This window comes from Triturus cristatus, chromosome 5_2 (assembly GCF_964204655.1).
Source record: "Triturus cristatus chromosome 5_2, aTriCri1.1, whole genome shotgun sequence".
Taxonomy (NCBI): Eukaryota; Metazoa; Chordata; class Amphibia; order Caudata; family Salamandridae; genus Triturus; species Triturus cristatus.
In genome coordinates this window covers 506743423-506764562 of record NC_140588.1, presented here as the reverse complement: position 1 = coordinate 506764562, position 21140 = coordinate 506743423, and the positions used below count along the sequence as shown (strand labels likewise).

Sequence of the window (21140 nt, the reverse complement as noted above, 5' to 3'; positions counted from 1 at the left end):
GGAGATGTGGTAGGGTATAAAGTCGATTTTTGAAGAGCAAAATGTTTGCTGGTTTATTTTTGTTTATTTCAAATACATCTCTCCAACCCCTCTCTCTCTCTCTCTCTCTTTCTCACACACACACACACACACCCACCCGTCAGCCCCCCAGCCCCAAATTTTTTTAGAACTTTAGATCCATCGCTTCTTTGGTCAGTCTAAAAACCTAAACTATAAAGAATAAGACAGCGAACATGGTGTGTGCTCTCATACACAGTTTTATCTTGTTTTGTGTTACATGTACACCTGTCCATAAGTTAACAGATAAAGTAGGGTAGGAGGATAGATTAAGTTTGAGAAATCAAAGACCTGGTGCTCTGAAGCTCTACTAATAAAATGTTACACGCGTACACACACTTATAATGTTTTCATAAGCTTTTAACCTTTGCCCAGGCTCCGCTGCTGACCACTGGCCCTCATTGGCTTAAAGTCTGTGGTGCTGATGCAGTACTAAAAATGCTGGCAATGGATGTGCACGTCTTATAGTGCATGCAACACTTGCCAAGTCTTTCTCTCTCATCCACATTTTGACTTCTAGAGCTTTTACCAGCTTTGTCTTGTCTTAGGCATCATGATGAGATGTTTGTCACATTACAACAGCGACCATCCACATCCCACCATCTATCAAAAAGCCATTGACCATATTTACCCACCTGAAGCACCAAACCCTTGGCTCTGCTGTCACCGGTCTTTTTTAGTTTAATCCACCCTCTCGACTAGGCACCTAGAGCGATTACTGCACATGCTTGAATCCAGTCTCAGGTAATATCATGAACATGTACATATGGATCAAAGTAAAACACTAATAAGCCTGATGAGTAAGTGTATATCTTTCTAGTCATCAGAGTGTTACACATACCATGGGAAACCAAACAAAATGTTAATATGGAAAATAATAGTGTGGATACGGAAAATTATACATTCATTTATGAAAACAAAATCACATCCCCCATAATGAAATCACCCGTCGTGAACTCCACACCAACCCTGACCTGCACATACATAGTCAGGCAAGCTCTGACACCCAGGTCAAAGGTTACTGATTTATAGATTTATAGTCACAGGTAGGATGATGCGTATGTGCGCTCCTAAAACACCATAAAGTCAGATGCCATTTGAGTTAGGGACATATTGCCAATCAGAATACAGCACACACAGTGATCACATGCTCCCCATGCTGGCCATCTGGACACATTACCAATTGACCACATTGTGTCCACGCATGTACGAGGTCCACCTCTAGTAGCCATTTGACCATTCAATTATTACTCTAAGGCCGCAAACAACATTCTTCACCATGTATGGTGAGACGAAGAAATTTTACAACCTGTTGTAAATAGTATATAAGAAGGATGCCATCTAAATGTAAATTGAGACAGTCCTCAGACCCTGTGCCTTTAACTATTCTCCCAGCCACTATGTTTAATTAACCAAACTGTTCCTGTTTTTGACAAGTGCTTCTTGTCTTTAGTTTTTTTTAAGGTATTTAGTTTTCAAGTAGCAAACCTGTAGGTGAAGATTCAAGCAATAAGATAGTGAGTTTTGTGGCAATCCAAACATCCATCAATGTCAAAAGCAAAAAAGACGAACAGAAGTGTGTGTACTTTTAATACAACATTTGTGGGTAAATTATTTAACCTGTAAAACCTCACTTAGTATATGTCTTGAGATTGGAGTTCAAGTTAATTATCAGACTATATGATTCGCAACATATAGGGGCCTTCTCTTTTGAGGAAAGATCAGCTCCAGACACTAAAATGTCATGAAACAACCCATGCAGGAGATGATCTCCAAAGAAAAATAAAGAACTATTCATGTGTAACTGTGAATGATGGGGTTATTTTTTACCCAGAGTTTCTGACTGATCTGTAAGTCATCATAGTTTTGTACCATGCTCTACTGACTTAAGTATGGCATCATGGTGTTTTTGAGTTCAGATACCTTCACACCCTATTCTTGAGGATTCAGTTGTTGAACAGAGTTTGTTTACTGTTTAACCAAGGTCGTCAGATGAGGGGGTGTTGTTTATTGTTTGTTACATGAGAAGTGTGGATGTTTTAGCGAACGCATATATTTTCTCGATCCCCACTAACAGTTTTCATTTTAAGATAGGTCAATGGTCTTATTTAGTAGCATCCTCTATAAAATCACGTTTGAGGCATCCCAGTAGGTAATGCTGCTTTTTCATAGATTGACATTCAGTGATAAATGTCAGTTTGTCCACAATAAATTCAGAGTTACTCCATAATCCACTGTTGATCATCTGCATGGGCTCAGGTGTAAAATAATGCTGGCATTCCACGTTGCAGCCCCAATTTTACAAGAGAAAAGACATTGGTTGATACTAGATAATGCAAAAACACTGGGCCTTAAAATGTGCTGGGTTCCGCTGATGTCCTGTCCAATGTATTACAAATGCATTGATGTCAACAACACTCTAAATATGGTAGACAGGAAATCTGCACTTTTTAGTGGATGTGCCTGTCCATCGAACTCTAAATAAGGCCTTCTGTCACTTTGTATCACATCGAAATACAACAACAGTCTTGCCAGCTTCCTACAAGGAATAAATGCACTTTTTCTTATGGAAATGTAACAAGTTCCCAAATCTAGAAAGAAAGAAATTAGTGCAAGAATAAAGAAACATTGAACCTGACATGACAACTTGTTCCCTCTTGCGATCTCGACTGTAATTCAAAAATATTCAGCTGTGTGGGGCTTTTGAGCCACAAATAAAATCAGTTATTACAAGAATAAAGAAACATTGAACCTGACATGACAACTTGCTCCCTCTTGCGATCTCGACTGTAATTCATAAATATTCAGCTGTGTGAGGCTTTTGACCCACAAATAAAATCAGTTAGTACATTCAACTGCTAACTCACAACCAGAAACAATGATTGTGTCCCATCCTATTGTTCAAGTCTTCAATGCGAGTAATCAATGATGAGGTATGGGAGCATTGCAACTAACATACATCTTTGTGTTAACGCAATACATCTTCAGCAGCATCCATTCTCTCCCGCTCATTATGCAGTGAAGAATTCCATTAATCTACACACTGAAATATATGTGGAAAGAATCTCGTTATTACCATTTCCTATTTTAATAATCTTAAAATTGCTCTGATTTAGGCTGGTATGTTGTTCAAAAACTGAATTAATGACACTGTGTGGTAGATATCAATTGACTGATGTTCAGCAGACACACTAGCAAATTGATTAGATACGGGAGTTAAACCTGCATTCAGGTGCTCAGAAGAATCTAGTTTAGATGAGTACCTGAGACTAGGTTATACCTTCTGACAAAATCTTGGTTTCAGCTTTGGTCATGGATTTGCACATTTGATAGGCCTTGCCCGAGGCTGGGTTAGACTCTAACTGACCAGAACGGGTTATACATCTACATCCAGCCCCATCACCGTATTGTGTATTTTGTTTCAAATCCTCTTAACATTGTTGAGAAATTTTGGTTTAAGTTATTAAACCTGTATCTTATTCTCTAGTGTTCTGAGGCTACCTTGATGGCTTGTTGCACTCTATAACAACCCAAAATAAATAAAACCTGGCATTTCTAGCAAAGTGTTTCTTCAGCTGGCATAATATTACACTCTCCTTTGTTCCCTACTCCATTTTGGAACTTATCTCCTGAATGTCTTTAGGGAGAGATGGAAGAAGATAGAATATCTGAAACAGATTTCAAACAGAGAACTAAAGTTACAGAATAAAAACAACCTAAATACAGCCCAGTCACTGATGCTTGTTGCCTGATCTTAATCTAAAGAGCTGGCTCAAAGATATGAAGCCTTCCAAGATTTTATTGTATTTCATCTCTAAGATTAACAATTCTCCCACAAAATGGAATGTTGGGGCTTCTCTACCAATCTTAAGGTTTCAGAGGCATTTTTTAAGCTTTAAAGGTTTTCTAAAAATGATGTAGCAGATTTGCTTCTTGCCTCTGGGTTCACTGGTGATAACCAGTGCATTGTAAGATGTCCTATCTTCTATTGTGCATCGTCGTACACTGTGCAGCGAGGAACTTCATTAGATAGAGGTATCAAGTCACTGAAATTTTGGGTGGTTTACACACACTTTCAATTCTGACACTCTTTTCAGGAAAGCACAGATCAGCAAACCAGCAGTGACTAGAACCGGACACACGTGACTTTGTAGGCATTACCTCATCATCAACCTAGCTTACAGGGCGTTTTCTTTTTGATTATGTGAAGCAATAGCATATAACATCTTTTTTATTGCTATGAATTGCATTTCAGAAAAAATTGCATTTTTCTCCAAGTCTTCTAGAATTTTGGCAAATTACACATTTGCATTTTTGTGATTCTATTTAATACAGCTTTGGTATCTTTATCTTAAATAAATGGCTCTAGATACACATGCAATATACATTATTGAAATAATTTAACTCCAAAATGTTTTAGCACATGTAGTTCCCATTTTCATTTCTCTCATCTGTTTGGATTAGTGTTCCTGATATTTAGACTCTGGGCACCAATTGTCTAATTTATTTTTTAGTATGGACACAGTAAGTTGATGCAGGGAATCCACCACAGGAGTTAAGCTAAGTATCATACTTGGGCTGCAGTGCACAGTTATACCACCCAAAGTCTCAAAGACTGATGCCTAAACACTGTTGTAGCACATGTCAAAAACCATTTGGTGTGCAGAAAAGCAAACCCTACTTTTAAACATCAGCTAAATCAACCCTAAGTATGTCTTATTCACAAATCTGGTTGCTTGATATATCAAAATACATATGTTAAATATTAAGAATAGTATGTTGCTATGGTGACTGGCTACAAAATGCTATTTTTACTGCATAGGCCTCTGAAGCTTTTCTAATGGAGAACTATTGTTTGTGAATAATAAACAACTCTTGTAGCATTTTCCTAACCTGATTTAAGAAAACCTGAATTTTGAAGTTTATTTTGAATACTTATCAAAACTCAATCAGTGGTGAAGAAGATAGATTTTTGCTAAATAGCTGAAAAGTAACTTTAGAAAATGTGTGCTGCCTGTAAGTTTTGGTAATAAAAACCTCAGGTCTATAGAGCAGAGAACACCCCCTACTGAAAGTAAATTGAGCTGACTCTGGGAGAAGTAATCACTCCCTATTTATCCTTGAATTTGGGAATTGGGAGTATTGATAGGAAAAGGGGTTATCACAAAGGACCAAGCTGAGGCCTGGCTAAGACGTGAAGCTCAAAATGGGGCCTATTGTGGCAGAGGCCTTTGAAGTTGACTCCTTCACAGACTTCATAATTATGCTCCCAGTCCGTGGCGGTTTGCAGTAATGTATCCTCACTTCCACAAGGCAGGCCCTAAGTGGAGTCTGGGAGCTTTGGAGCATGAGTTCTACCATTTTTTTGCACAAGATAAACAGGAAATTCTTTTGAAGTGGCATAGTTGAGCTGCAGGAAGTATATATTAATTCAGGACTTATTACAAAGCAGGAATTAGTTTATATGATATAAATGGCATCCCATCACCAGCACATTAAAACACAACTGGATTTTGGAAGAGACTTCTGTTTGCTTGTTATATACTTGGAGGAGGACTGAGACTTGCTCCTCCTCCTCCCTGTATATATACGGGCAATGCTGTTTTACACGCTGCTAGCCATCACCCCAAAAGCCAGGTGAATAATATCCCATATGGGGAGCTATTACATCTTAAACGCAACTGCTCGAACCAACAGGATTTCCAGCAAGCAAGGGAAGATGCCTTGGGGAAGTTCAAAAGGAGAGGATACACCAACTCAATTCTGAAACAAGCAAGCGACAGAGCAGATAAAGTAGAGAGAAGCTACTTACTGGTAGTCAAAATACAAGAGAATACTAAACAAGAAGGACCAGCTAGAACGATTGACAAACTACAATGAAAAATCAGGCGATATAGTTCATATTTTCAAGAAAAATTGGCTCAGATTGAAAACAGACAATGTGCTAAAGAACCTTATTCCAGCATTTCCCTTGATTACACACAAGCAAAGTCAATCACTTAAGGACCACCTTGTCCATAGTCACTATGATGCAATACCAAGGGTGAAGACCAAAATCAGCGTAGTAGGATTTTATCCATGCATGCACTGTAAGGCATGCAAATATAGCAATAAAGTTATAAGCTATAAAGGGAGTCCAGGGGACCCTTGGCCTTCAAGAAACATCATACAATTTTTAAATTGTAATTCAGATTACACAGTGTATTGATTGGAATGCCCATGTTCCAAGCGATACATAGGAAGCACAATCCATCCTACGAAAAAACGTGTTCTTGAGCACATGCGTGCAATAACGAATAAAGATACAAATTATCCAGTTGCGCGCCACTTTGAGAAATTTCACAAAAGTAATCAAGACCTGTTGAAATTTTTCTGCATAGACAGAGTAGAGATTGAAGAGAGGAGTGGTGATAGAACTAAAAGATTGCGTGTCTTGGAATCAAAATACATTATTGATCTCCAAACAAGGGCCCCTATAAGATTAAATAACGATGAGGAAGTTTGGGTGCATCTTCAGTAGGGGTGACACAGCTGTAATTGGGATTGTCCCCTTCTTCCCCATTCTCCAAATTTCCCATATATCCGTACTCACTTCCCTCCAATAAACCTGACACTCGAATGCCCATTCAGGGCGTAATAAACACACAAGAGAGTGAACTTTGCAAAATGACATATAGAATAAAAAAGAAAAAATTAAAAACATTAAATCCTTTTACAAACATAATGAATTATATATATATATGTGAGACAATAACTATCATAATTGTTTGTAAAATGTTGGAAAAACAATGTTCACCTATGTGTAACAGTTTTTTGTTCACAAACACTTTTTTCATTTTATCACAGCAGTAATGCTTATTAATGTAGAAAGACATGTGTTAAGATGGTCGCCATGAATTTTAGCATCTAAGCTTTAGAAGTCTGTCTACTATTTCAATGAAATATCATGTGACATGTCGAACAATGAAATACTGCTGGTTTTGCACCGTGTAACTGACATTGACAAAGCCGCAAGGCGAAACGCGTCGGTGCAGGGGGTCTGCACAATAAAGCCCTTTACTCAAATACGGCTCCTGTGTGTGCATTCCATTTAGGCTTGAGAAGGATGTGCCTCTTCGTTGTGATATATATATATATATGCACTTGCAATTTATGTTAAAAGAACTATATGTTTTTTCTTTCTCACTGTGAGTGTTTTGTAATGTCTCGTTTCTATTGCCATGCTCGGGTTACGAGCAACATTCAGTCCTCTTTTTATGTTTTTGTAAACACTAGAAATGGTGGAAGAGTGATTTTCAATGGTGGCTAGTGACGAAGAGCGTCTGCTCGAAACGCGTTGCCAATAAATTCTTTTCTGAATGACCGAGCCTTGGAGTGCGAGTATTCCTTTTCTAGGATACAACCTTGAGGAGTTTCCGTTAACATATATATATATATATATATATATTTCAAATGTCCAAAGTTACGTACGCTCTCAGGCTTCGAAACAACACTTCCAGGTTTATTTCACAACGCGTTTCAACTGCATCCGCAGCCTTGCTCACATGAATACAGTGCAACAGAAAAAGACGAGCACCTATATACAACATACACCACGTCATTGGCAACATAGAAATAGGACATTATTCATGAAATTCGGCGGCCATGTTGTAGTTCTGAATTACAATCATATTCTGATATATGGGAAAGTTTTGGAGTAATTCACATTAATATGTCCCCATGATTTTGATGCCTATAGTGCCTTTTATACACTGACTCCACTCCTGTCCTGACGACAAGGAATGGACCACGATGTTCGAAATATTAACTGTTAATCTCTAAACTATGCATGTTATGCATAGCACACTTCTATATGTTACGCAGGCACTTTTGTGTCCTTTGTCATTGTGGTATTACAGCCATCTTTTTGAGAATGAGATAAAGTTGTGTCCTCCACAAAATGTGTTTTCTCTCAGGTGTATATATAGAAAATGCATATTTTGCTCTCTCACAATAAATGATGTGCTCAACTTCTTGTGACAAACTATATCTGTGTTGGCTTCTCAGCATTTGCTACTAAATGAAAAGTGCCATTAGGACCAATTTGTGTTTTGTATCTCGTAGAATGGATGTGGGCGGTAAAGTAAAGAAACTGTCAGGATTCCCACTGAAATTGTGCCACAAAAAGGTGGCCCACTGTCAGAATTTCCCCTAATGGCAGCCCTTTGGAGGAGGCCTTACATCCCCTTGCAGGCAGGCACAGTCACTCATTGCAACTGTCTGGAAAGGGCTCTCTAATCCCTTTTTAAAGGGCAGATGGATTGCCACCTTCACAGTGTAACACAGCTGCTTTGAAGCAGCCGCTCCATATTTCACTTGAATGTGCTGCCCCGGAGGCAGTAGAGTTCACAGCTACCCTCGATGCAGTGCATTCACTGTAATAGGGTGCACTCTCCCTGTTTGTGAACGGTGCATCTATTAAAGGTGCACCGTAGCGCATACAGGAAAAGTGTGCCCTATGTGTAATAAGGCTCCAGATGTGTTCTTGCCCCTTTATTTTACTGAGTGATGTTTGCAGGGTATTTCAGAAATACATTTGATCTATTTCATGCACAGTTATTTTTGTAGTATTAAGTACTTCTTCACTGTGCGTGCATGGGCTTGCAATTTAAAATGCTGTCCCAGAAAATCAATGTTTACCTTATAATATACTACCCTGGTTCTCTCTCAGAAGAACTGGATAGTCCATCCTATTCATATTTTCAACATGCAAGCACCGCTGAAATTGTTCTCCATTAGGCACAAGTTCTATGCACTCCTAAAAGATAACCAATTAGCCACAAACTCAACTTTTTACATAGAGAAAGTGAGACAAAATATCCAAAGTTCCAGGACTTGGAATTGATTTGCCAATGTAAATCTTTTCAGCTCTGTCAAAATATAAAAATACATATTTCAATGGTCTTATTCAAAGTGTTGATTATTTTGTTTCCCGGTAGATAATGAAATTGGCTCATTGGTTCGTTGCCATGTGACACCTATCATCTTTGACCAGCCCCAGTAACGTCGCTCAGCAGATGAACAAAAAATGGACTCCCATGCACAGGAGTTGCTCAGTGGAACGCTTGCTACTGAAAGAGCAGGCTGGTGAGAATTTTTTTATTTCAATACTTACAGCAGAATTTAATGAATAATCAATTTCAAGTTTGATTTGTGTCTACATTTCAAAGCGCAAAATCTTTTTCTGGTCTAAAGCAATAAAAAATGAACACGTTCCTCAACTCTCCCAGATTTTTTGGAGCTAAAGGACAGTTGGGAGGCGTTTTAGGTAACTCTTGTAACTTTGGTAGCTATTTAGATGAATCTTAATGAGTAGTAAGAGGCGTGCTTCTGCCACAAGACAAAGGATAAGTCGCAGCTGCAGTGCAACGTGTACCGCAAATTAATACCTTTTAATGCTACATTAAATATACAAGGTTGAGGTCAACATGTCTTTGAGGATACCACTGGTGCACTTTTTAAATTGTCATGATCAAAGTCTCTGTTCCTCATGCTCTGGTCACAGCAATGCATAATAGCTTTGTGTGAAGGAAGCTAAAAGGCAACCCCATTATGCTTTCAGGAAAATAACTAGCTCATCCATTTTTTTTCTTTTTCCTGGGCAAAGTAAGGCTGTATAGAGATAGTCTCGTTATCCTTTTAGCAAATCCCCCCATGTATAAGGCTAGTTAATTCCATGCACAGGCAAAACTCTACTACTGTAGGAAAGTAAACCACTACCTAAGTTAATTACTCCTGCATCCAGCAAAATGGTTTATGTGTCAATATTGGGCTGTAGCACCTTGTGTATAATTGAATGAGCATCGTAACAATTCTACTGACACCCCAATGTATTTTTACCTCATAAAAGTAGGCCCAAAATATACAAAAAGGAGCTGAGGCACGAGAACTGTGTATTTTCATAATAACATTTGTTTGTCTTATGAAAGTAAGTCATATTGATTTGTGGAGAAAATCCTCACGCCGTCTTAAATATATGGTATAATCATACTTTTCTGTTCTGTCATAAGTAAGTCCCAAGAAGTGTAGTCTAGTTCCTATATCCCTGATAGGCTCTGCGCATTGGAATAACATACACTATAGATTTGACATAGGACTAAGGTCAGTATGTCTCTATCGAGTATATTAAACTTAATTACTTGTGTGAGCCAGCTAACTCAGAGGTCACTAGAAACTTCTTGAATATACAAGAAGGGATTAGTCTCTGACAACCACATAAATATGACAACTTTGTTTCCCTTTAGAATCGGAACAGTCTCAGAATTGTGGAAACAATAGATAACAGTTTCACTCAGTCAATCGTGCATGCTTCGTTTCTACAGAGTTGCACAGAAATAGAGAGACGGGTTTTTCAATAAAAGGGTTTATTGAACAGTCTTATTTCTCATGCAAGAGATATGAATTACTACAATCGTAAAACAGACTGCGAAGTACAATATGTACGAGGTTAGCAGTAAGATAAAATAATACTTCAATAGCATGGTTTGTAGCTATGACATATATTAATCAAAATACATACATAAATAACATAATGCTAAAATGTGATACTCATCTGATGCTTCTAAATTGTTCTACCCCAGTGTACCTAACCTAAGTGCAGTATGAGGTGTGAAGTAGGTGCTGTTTCTAAAGTATAGCTAGCTATATTTTAGTTTAGCCAAGAGTTACCAAAAGTTTCTCTAAGTTCTAGTCAGCTCCATACCTTAGAATGAGAGAGGTTGGAATCTCTTTTCTGGACTCGATAGTCTAACCCCCCGCAAGGGAAGTCAGAGAGCACTGGAGCTGGATTCTCTGCGAGGAGGATGGCAGCGTCAGGTCAGTGCATCAGGCTGGAACTCGATCTCCTTCCGAACTTGCCGTGGCGAACCCCGTAGTCTGGGTTGGATCGAATCCTCCGGGAACCGCAATTTGCCAGGGCAAGTGCTGGTATATTTATACCTTGTAGGTGTCTAAGAATGCCAGTATTGACGTAAAAGTCGGGAAGAGGAACGTCATGAATGAACCCCTAAGGAATAGATGTTCATGCATACTTAATGAGTTCTTGGTGAAATCAATATTCAAGCTGAGGGAATTTCCTAAAGGCTTAAGGGTCTGGTTTTCCAAGAATTTGTTGTGACGTGGATGGACGGATGTAGGTGGCCATGCCTGTATTTGGTTCGTACGGACAATGTCTAAATAAGGGCCAGATTTCTATGTCCAAATAAGGTCAATGTGAATTGTTCCTATATAAGGGCATAAATCGGGAAACCTATATACGGAATCTAATAACCCTGGGCGTAGTTCGCGAAGTAGCACTACGCGAAGCTACGCAAAGTGCACTTCGCACTACGCAATCTACGCGTAGCACTTCGCGAACTGCGTAGTACCCTGTTCGCACTGTGCAAGATGTCGTTTTCAATGATTGCACAGTGTGGACAAGCAACCGGCACTGTGCAATCATTGAAAACGGCATCTTGCACAGTGCGAGCTGTAGTTTTCTGCCACTCGAGTAGATTTTTACTCGAGCGGCAGCTTTCTCAAAGCGGACTGGTAGTTTCTCATCGCGAGCGGTCGCGAGCATACGCGACCACTCGCAATGAAAAACCTGACCTCCTCGCGTTGAGAATCTCGCCAGGAGGTTTATTTTCCACGCTCGCGATCGCCAACTTGATGTTGCTGATCGCGAACGAGGAAAAAGTCTCGCCGGGATGTCATTTTGCTTGCTCGCGGTCGCCAACTTGACGTTGAGGACCGCGAGCAAGCAAAAAATGACCGCTGCACTACGCTACGCGTGTTCGCACTTCGCAAACTACGCGAGCGTAGCGTAGTGCTTTGCCCAGGCTTACTAAATATGCACACAACACCCACTCCAGTTTCGTATGAATGACGTTACTAAATCCTAAACGTTCTAAACATATCTTAACACAGAGTATCACATGGGTTTGCTAAAATAAGCTAAAAACATATCTAAGACATATGTTCTAAAAATACATTACAAAACCATTGCTATGCATAAAGTGTTGTACATATTAAAGGCAATGTTCCATTCTAAGCATAGGATCACATTGGAATGCTAAATTAATTAACCAAAATATATACATGTGATCAAATGGCTCATAAATACAGAAGAAAAAAGTGCCAAAACCATTTCATATGAGGTTACATAAGTCAAATTGTTATTCATGACAAGGTGGCATACTGTACCTGGAAGTGTTATCAAAGAATTCTGTTCTCCATGAATAGTTCTACTATAAGCAGATTACTGTGCCAAAAAATGAAAAATACAATTTTGGGACGGGAAAAAAATATATAATCATAGAAAAAAGTTCCAAAGTCAGTATTACGTTTGAAAAAGAATGAAGGCCAAATTCAGAGTCTCTCCGGAACACTGTGTGCTTGAATCAAAAGTCAGTGTGTGGGGATGGAGAAAACATAAAATATTCTAATCCTGTAGACAACAAGTCATCTACCGTCGTGGGTGAGAGTTGGAATACCTTGTGTAGAAGATCAACAGCACATAGATGTGAACTATCGCCTTCAGCATGGGAAGCATCAGCATGTCCGAATTGGATGTTACCTGCGCGCCTGGTGTCTTCTCTCGTACCTCAGCAGTAGCATGTTGTGTCTGTGAGATCTCAATGAATGCCGCCATCAGGATTGGTAGCCGCTGGGGACAACACATAGCATGGGCCATTATCGGGTCCAGCAGAGTATCAATATCGATGGGAGTGAGAGACAAATGTCCAGCACACATTCTTCACCGCATAGCAGGCAGCGTAGAACAGGTAAGATGCAATCTTGCCAAATTGGTCTGAATGACAGAAACCAAGTGGTGTTTAATTCCCGTAGATGAGGTAAACCCAGAATTTGGACGATACGCTCACGACACTTCATCTCCAATAGATTTCTTTCCATGGTGAACTGGGTGTCGCTGGTGATTTGGCTTGCCATATCATAGCAGTAGGAGCAAAAATAGTATCCCTGCAATGAGTGCTTAAAGGAGCGGCAGTCCGCCAAACACAGAGTGCACGAGGTTGGGAAAAATTCCGAGGACTGCTTGAAAAGGTGCTAACAGTCCTGCACACACGTTCTTAAATACATGTACAATACCGCTCGTATCAGACATGTTTAATATACGACGTAACATTTCTGAGAAATGCACAGGGCAGTTTGTATACAAAAGGGTATGTATCTCTGCAGAAGTCCTTGCGACTTGAAGATCATAGGTTTCTTTGGCAGAGGTCAAATGCACCGCTTTTTGCAAAAGAATGGCTTTCATTCTGCTTAGAGTATCAATTCGTATAGAAGAGATATTCAGTGAAGTCCATAAAGGCGACTCCCTGACTATGTCTATTTGTGGAAACAAGACTTGCATACGGCAAGTGACCCTGGATGTAACCGTTACTAGATATGGGATACATGGCAGCATGCCACAGCAGCTGTGATCATTCAACATAATGTAACTCCCATTTCAAAGTTGACCAAAGATTGGATTAATCACTGCTGACGGTGAACCATGCAGGTGGCAGGATAAGTTTGTTGTGGAACCATCTCAGGCCCCATGTAAGTTAATACCCTGACAAAAGAGAGAACCGCTTAGTGCTTGTTCACAGTTTTCACCGCTAAGAAACACTTCAAGTCCCCCACTCCAATATCTATGTGTGTAAGGTAAATCCCAGGATGTATTGATGTATTCTTTACCCAACCTTTCATATTTGCCTGCTGGTATATTTTTTAGGCAATACTGAAAATGGAAAGTCGTAACAGGCAGAGTAATCTTACCATGTGTGATCTACTCAGAAGCTGGTTTTTCTGCCACCGTGAATGGTAATTTTTCAATGCTCAGCACCGTATAGTCTGCTTCCCTTTGTGCCATTTTGATCTGTCTATCAATGAGATTGAATTCTGCAAACAGTGACGTAGTATTGATTAAACACCATGGCACATAGCCAGAACGTAGGTTTTGAAGTGTCCAGCCTATAAGCATGATAGAACGTAGCTGTGACTGACCATGTTGCAACACGACCAAGTCTTGTTCCATGATGTCTATGACAGAGGATACAATGCTGTCCAAAGAATATATCCTGGACGACAGAGTCGTTAACCCATTGTCTACTACAGAGAGAGATTTCTCTAAATTAATAGATCAATCCCTTGTATTCGCTCTGCTGTCTCTGCTTGGGTGACCTTCCAAACTTCATTATAAGCAGCGTAGATGCCAGCATATATGAAACGTTTTTGATGCGGTTTTCTTGGTCCTAGCAAGAATTCCCTAAGGTCTGCGTCTTCTTGAAGTAAAGTTAAGTGTTGTTTTACATCATCTAGTGTAGCTTTCTGTAGCCAATCAAGGCAAAGTTTCCCTACACTGTAAGTTGTTACTACCCCTGGAAGCTGTCTTTTGATATAACGTGGGTTTGGCCTATGAAAGGTAAAACCTTGTGTCTTGTTCAGGAATCTATCTTGACAGTTGTTTGTGTCTAAGGGCCAGAGCAACAATTTTTTCCATTCAGGATCTGATCTGTTATTTTACAAAATAGTATGTACGTCGACCTCCCCCTGTGTAGTGCTTTCACTTGTAGGTACAGGTATAGACGGAGTGTTCATGTCTTTTATCTTGGCTACTCCAAGGCATGATGTTTGTTGGACAGTGTCGTTCAAAAACATAATTTGCTCAGGGATCATACAGGCTCTAAACAAAGCTTCTTATCCCTGTACTTGCCAATCTTTAGTACCCCAGACAGTTTTTGTCTCAATGTTGTCTTTCCAAAAGTCGTAAACCTGTCAAGACAGTTGGGCACTAAAGGCTGTAGAATAAATCTGTTTGGTATTCGTTAACATACTTTTCATTCCTGTCTTATTGACATTCTTAAAGTAAAATGTCTCTGAATTTGAGATATTAAACCCTTAAAAATATGGAAATTTCATTGCAAATGTTTTTGAGCTACCCCTCGGAGGTGTAGGACAATGTTCCCATTGGTTATACATAAATACATTTCTAGGTGTTGCAGATTTATGCAAGAAATGATGACCATAGTGGTTATAACAATACAGTTGTTCACAGTCTATGAACCCTGTAAATACATTATTAGTAAATGCAGCTGACATCTCTAGATCAGACTTCATAATTTTAACAGTCTCGAAGTCCCAATCATCAGAAAAGGTACTGGAGGTAATAAAGTCACTTAATGAAATTTTAAATAAATGTGGAATCTTCAAAAGCTCAGACAGACCAAAAATGTCATATTCGGTTCTGTCCCAAACTATACCATCTGGTATAGGAATCGCTGTGATGTTCACTGCTGACAAGTCTCTTGCTTCACAATGGGATGATTTGTGTGGCTGGAGAAGTATGGTCACTCTTTTACTTGCTGTGTCCATTTGAATTTATCTTCCATTAATCAGCATACCTAGAGTTATTACCAATGCTAACCAAAGTAGAAAGAAGAATATTCCCAAAACAATCCATAGTTCAATCCATGGTGAAACCAGATAAGTATATTTTAGTAGATGAAAAAAGTCTGTTGCTTGTTCTTTGAAAGTTCTTTGAGCTGGCTTTGTTTCAGGCTCGCTGGGATCCTCAGAAAACTTATAAAAATTAATGAAATAGCCAGAAGCAGTTCTGTCAGTGGTTGGAATTGCATCCGTATTTGATGAAATTGCTGGAACAGTTCATCACTTGTTACTTAGTTGTAAATAGGTGTATCTGGACGAACTGTTATTTGGGTCTCAAGAGGTACAAGGTCCATAGCATTGTTGCTTAGTCCTCTATTTCTTACTGTCGAATCTTCAAAGGTGATGAGTTTCTCAGTTTGAACCACTTGGATTGTAGCTAGAGGAGTGCGTCTGCTACAGTGGCGGAGTCCACTTGGCCTACTGTTCTGTATCGGCCACATAGTGTGGTTTGATCAGGTCGATGGACACAAATCTTTTCTCCTTTTTACCAGCAAGGGGCGGCAAAAGTACTGTTCTTGAGCCGTGGATTGCTAGGACAGGTACTGGTCTGTAAGAAGGTCCAAATTCCTTCTTGTCCGCGATCTTTTCTCTGACCAGATCCCCAGGCTTTGGGATCCAGACAGGCCTTGCTGGGATGGCCGGATTTTTCCCAGTGGTGGTTGGCTTCAGGACCACGTTGCTATGTTGCGTTCTAAGTTCATTTAAGTGCTGTAAAACAGCCAAACGATCTTTGATATCAAATTGTTTGTTTTCCACCACTGTGCCTTTCATATCTAAGTCCGGAACCAACATTCTAGTCCCAAACAGGACCTCATATGGAGTGACACCCCCTAGAGAACTTCTTGGCAAGTTGTTTTTTGCATGCTGGACCCCATATAAATGTTTGACCCACCCATCACCCGAACCTAATACCCTAGCTGTTATAGACTGCTTTATATCCCGTTTTTTTCTTTCCACAACAGAATTTCCCTCAGGATGGAATGGAGAAGAATACCGCAATGCTACGCCCAGACTGGCCATGGCTTCTTTGTAAGCCCTAGAGCTAAAAGCAGGACCCTGGTCAAAATGTAGTGTGCCTATTGCATATGTGCCAATAAAGACTCACAAATCTAACAGTTCGAGCATCAGCGGAGCGCTGAGGCCACATCTATAGGAACCTAGACTTAGTGTTTCTGGGATTGCATTTGTCCAAGAGGACGCCTGCACGTAGATAGTCTAATACTGTCTAATAATGGTGTCTGAACTGGGCTGGCTATGTTGTAGTCAGGTATCTGGTGGCATGCTGTACTGCGATCTCTATTGCAGTCTATGCGGTTATTAATGAAGATGTGAATGAAAGTATTCATCCCTGGCCACCAGTACATCTCTTTTAGTTCTAAAATTGTCTTTGAGATCCCCTGATGTATCAGACCCTCTCCCAGATGCGCTTCGTAAATCAAGCTGCTCTACGTTCCCTGTTTGGAATTACTCTATTCCCCACTCCAGGGATTCGAGCAAACGGAACGCCATTTGCATCAATTATATATGAGGATTTGAGTGGAAAATTATTAGGTAATGCCGCACCGCTGCCTTTGCTTGATGCATTGACAGCCAGCATTATTTCGCTGTCTATTTTTGTTTTTGAACAAGTGATTGCAGCTACGGAAGCCATTTGCACAGCCCCTTTCGCGGCTTCATCAGCCAATGAATTCCCTTCAACGTGAACGCCATCTCGTTGGTGACTCAGCGTGTGTATCACGAGAGTCTTCTGTAGTCTGTTTCGCAACTGAACTACTTGTTCCCAAAGCAATTTGTGCTTGATTGTGCCACCTTTTGCATCTTTTAAACCATTTTGAATCCAATTCTGTAAATATTAATTGTAAGATTGAACACAGTAAAAAGAATCGCACACTATGAGTGTGGGGAATTCGCGATCTGTATTTTCAAGTGCCATCTTAAATGCTTGTAGTTCAGCTTGCTGAGCTGTACAATCTCCTAGAGATTGGGTTTTTGTGACCATTGGTCTGAATTTGCCATCTCGCATGCGACCTTTAACGATAGCACACGCTGCACTGTAAGCTTGTTTAGTCCCCGTAACTGGTTGTGAAGATCCGTCAGTATAAATTATAAATTCGTACTGGTCAAGAGGGAGAATTTCAGTAGGCAGAGGACATTCGTGTTCATATTGCAGGAATGCTTGTGTTTTTAAATATGGATCAAAAACGTATTCAAGTTGCAGCAAGAGAATTAACCCATTGTATCCATCTCGGATGTAAAGCTTTTGCATTTGGAATGCTAGCCTTTGTAACTGCCTCTAGGGCTGGTGCAGGAGTCACAACCATAAAGCATTTCCCCTGTGCTAGGGCTCTTTCTTTTGCTACAGCGGTTTGAACTGCTGTCAGAATTTTGTCTGTAGAAGTGAATTTAATTTCTGCTTGTGTATACAAGTGGGATTTGTATGCAAATGGTACTTTTTCACCTTCGTTAAAAGTTAAGTAGGTGAATCCGCATTGACCCGGAATTATTCGGATCACTAAGTTGCATACGTTTACATGTGTCTGCAAGTGTTTCATTGCTAAAATGTCTGTTTGTAATGAACGCAACATTTCTCTGTGTTTTTGTGTCCAATTTGTGATTTTAAAATCAGATTTGATTAATTCGTAGAGAGGTTTAACCCTTTCTGCGTAATTTAAAATGTAAGTTCTTGCAAAATTCAGGAAACCTAGAATCGACTGTAAATTTTACAGCGTTTTTGGCAGTTAGAGCAGCTCACACTTTTCTAAAAAGTTGGCTGCCAGGCTTTTGCCTTCACTTGATAGTTCATATCCTAGGAACAGGACGTGGGGTGGGCAATTCTTGACTTTTTAAAGTTGAATTTGTAAACCTCGGAGGCGAAGCCCAATATTATGGTGCTCACCCTGTTCAAGTGCCTATCCAGGTCATCGTCTGTCAGATATATATCATCGACAAATGACAATGCCTCGTCATCATAAGTTTATAGTATCTCTGTTACCCTTGCTGAGAATGACCCCGGGCTGTTTTTGAATCCCTGGGGCAGTCGACAGAATTGACCCTGGGTCCTCATTATTGAGAAAGCGGTCAAATATCTGCTTTCTGGTGCAATATTTTGACAAAAGAAACCCTTTGAAATGTCTAATGTGGTTTTATATTTTTTATGCACAATGTTACTCATTAATTCTGTACCATGTTCATTATGCACTATAAATGTTTTGCATCGAGAATTTAAGTGTCTGTAGTCCAAAACTAGACAATATGTATTGTCTGGTTTGGAGACAGGAAACAAAGGAATGTTCATTGATGAGGTGCATGTTTCAATCACCCCCTGATATTCAAGTTGATCTAAGATCTCCCTGACCTGTTTTTTAGCTTCTTGCTTAACTGGGTACTGCCTTTGTGCAGTCGGTTGATTTTTCAACTGGATTTTATGGTGAGGTGAGTCCTCATCCCATCCTACATGATTTTTGTATAATGCTGGGGCTTGGGCCACTGCCCATTTCCTGGCATAAGTATATTTTAAATGTACTGGAACATGGTTAGAGAAGGCAGGCATAATGATGTCCTCGCCATGTGGGCACTCCCTGACAAACTCTGGTGGCCAGTGCTGTTCTGCTAGAAGTATATCATAACCCTTTGAAAGATGCTCCCAAAAGAGTCCTTTCACTTTTCTTGGTATGTCTCCCTCCATCCGGAGTGTTATTTCATATAACCTATGTGGAGAACTAACCCTGGTGTCTACAGTCTCAACTTGTATGTCTTCATTCAAGCCACTGTCTCCAGAAGTCCCTTCAGGTTCTGGTGAGCTATTGTAACTTCTGCTGCACTGTCCAGCATGGTCTGGGCCCATTCTCCATTCCTGAGTTGGGTTCTCAGTATTCTCGGCATGTCTGATCTTTAGACCTGCTACCTTTTTCTTGGAGAATTGAGGTTCTGCTTTATTTTTCTGAACGTGTTGATCATCTTTGGACTTCACGCGTTCTTCCTTGTTTTCTGACCGTCCTCTTCTTTCGGATGTCTGTGACGATATCTGAAAGGTACGAGAGGAACATGTATCATTATCTTGATATCTGTCAGGTTTTCTCAAATGATCTCTATTCCTGAGGTTGTACCTCCTTTCAGAGGGCTTCTTCTATGGAGGAGACCTGCCTCGGGGATGAGAACGCTTCTCTTTGGAATCCTGTTTGCTATTTTCCCACTTCTTTTTAGAAGAGGTAGGAGTGTTTTTAGGAAAGACCTTATCAGGACTTTCAGACAGTTGTGGTTTAACTGTATAGCTCGATTAGCTTTTGTATATTTTAAAGTAATTCCTCGTCTGACATTGATTCAATGTCAGGGTCAGGTGTGTAGCTGGCTAAAACCGGCCATGTTGCCCGTGGTCTACCTAGTGGACCGAGCCTGGTAATGTGAATGTAATGTTTTAGGGTGCCTTTAAACCAGAGCTCATGCTCCTGGTATGTGAGTGGAATTTCAATATTCTCGAAAGGAATATATTCCTCAGGTGGTACATCTTCTTTGTAGAAGTGAAATAGGTGTGTTACTGGATTTGATTCTGGGAATTCTTTCCATGAAGAGAATACCTCTGTCTGGTGAGATTCATGTGCCTCTATCACGAAAACTGCTCTACCACCTCTTGGTGTCAGACCATGTTTTATACGTTTTAGAGTGATGGCTCTCCTTAAATTTGGATGGATGATTATAGCATCCTCGTCGGTTTCTTGAAAACCTGAACGATTAAAAGCTGCTGCGACCTGGTCAGCCGCAACTCCACCTATCGGTGTTTGTGCCGTTTATGGACATGTTGAAATGAAAAATGCAGAGCAAGTTTCAAGGGAAAAAAGATAAGGTGCACAATATTTTGGAACACTATGGGCCCGATTCACAGAACTAACTTAAGACAAAATCCTAAACTTAGTACCATTTTGGTATTCACAGAATGCACTTACTACTTCTGGTATTCACAGAATGAACTTACTACTTTTGTGATTCACAGAATAAACTTACTACTTTTGCTATTCACAGAATGGATTTACGACTACTAACTTTACGTCCGCACTCGGGCCGGAAATTCTGGCCCGGAGGCGGGGCTTCCAGCCCGGAGGTGGAGCTTCCGGCCTGCAGGCGGGGCTTCCGGGCCGGAAGCAGGGCTTCCGGGCCGGAGGCGGGGCTTCCGGGCCGGAGGCGGAGCTTCCGGCCCAGAGGTGGAGATTTTGGCCATGGCTAAATCTCCGCCACTGGCCGGAATCCCCACCTCCGGGCCGGAAGCTCAGCCTCTGGCCCGGAAGCTCCGCCTCTGGCCCGGAAGCCCCGCCTCCGGGTCGGAAGCTCCGCCTCCGGGTCGGAAGCTCCGCCTCCGGGCCGTAGGCTTCACCTCCGGGCCGGAATTTCCGGCCCGAGTGCGGACGTAAAGTTAGTAGTCGTAAATCCATTCTGTGAATACCAAAAGTCGTAAGTGCATTCTGTGAATACCAAAAGTAGTAAGTGCATTCTGTGAATACCAAAAGTAGTAAGTTTAGGATTTTGTCTTAAATTAATTCTGTGAATCGGGCCCTATCCTTTCAACGTTGAACAAGACCAAACAGCTAATACATAGGACTTTCGTCCTACTCAGCTATGGC

At 40.5% G+C, this 21140-nt stretch overlaps 1 protein-coding gene across 3 annotated transcripts in view; it reads left to right on the top strand.

Annotated features, from left to right (window-relative positions):
• ITPRID1 (ITPR interacting domain containing 1) overlaps positions 1 to 21140 on the top strand; it is a 607194-nt gene that overhangs the window by 268930 nt on the left and 317124 nt on the right. For 2 of the 3 annotated variants that reach the window (XM_085607528.1, XM_085607527.1), the window contains exon 2: positions 9036 to 9183. In XM_085607528.1, the coding sequence (XP_085463654.1) occupies positions 9125 to 9183 (59 nt within the window). In that variant the 5' untranslated portion in view covers positions 9036 to 9124. Of the gene's footprint in view, positions 1 to 9035; positions 9184 to 21140 lie in introns of those variants that run through there. The other variant, XM_085607529.1, reaches the window with a different exon arrangement.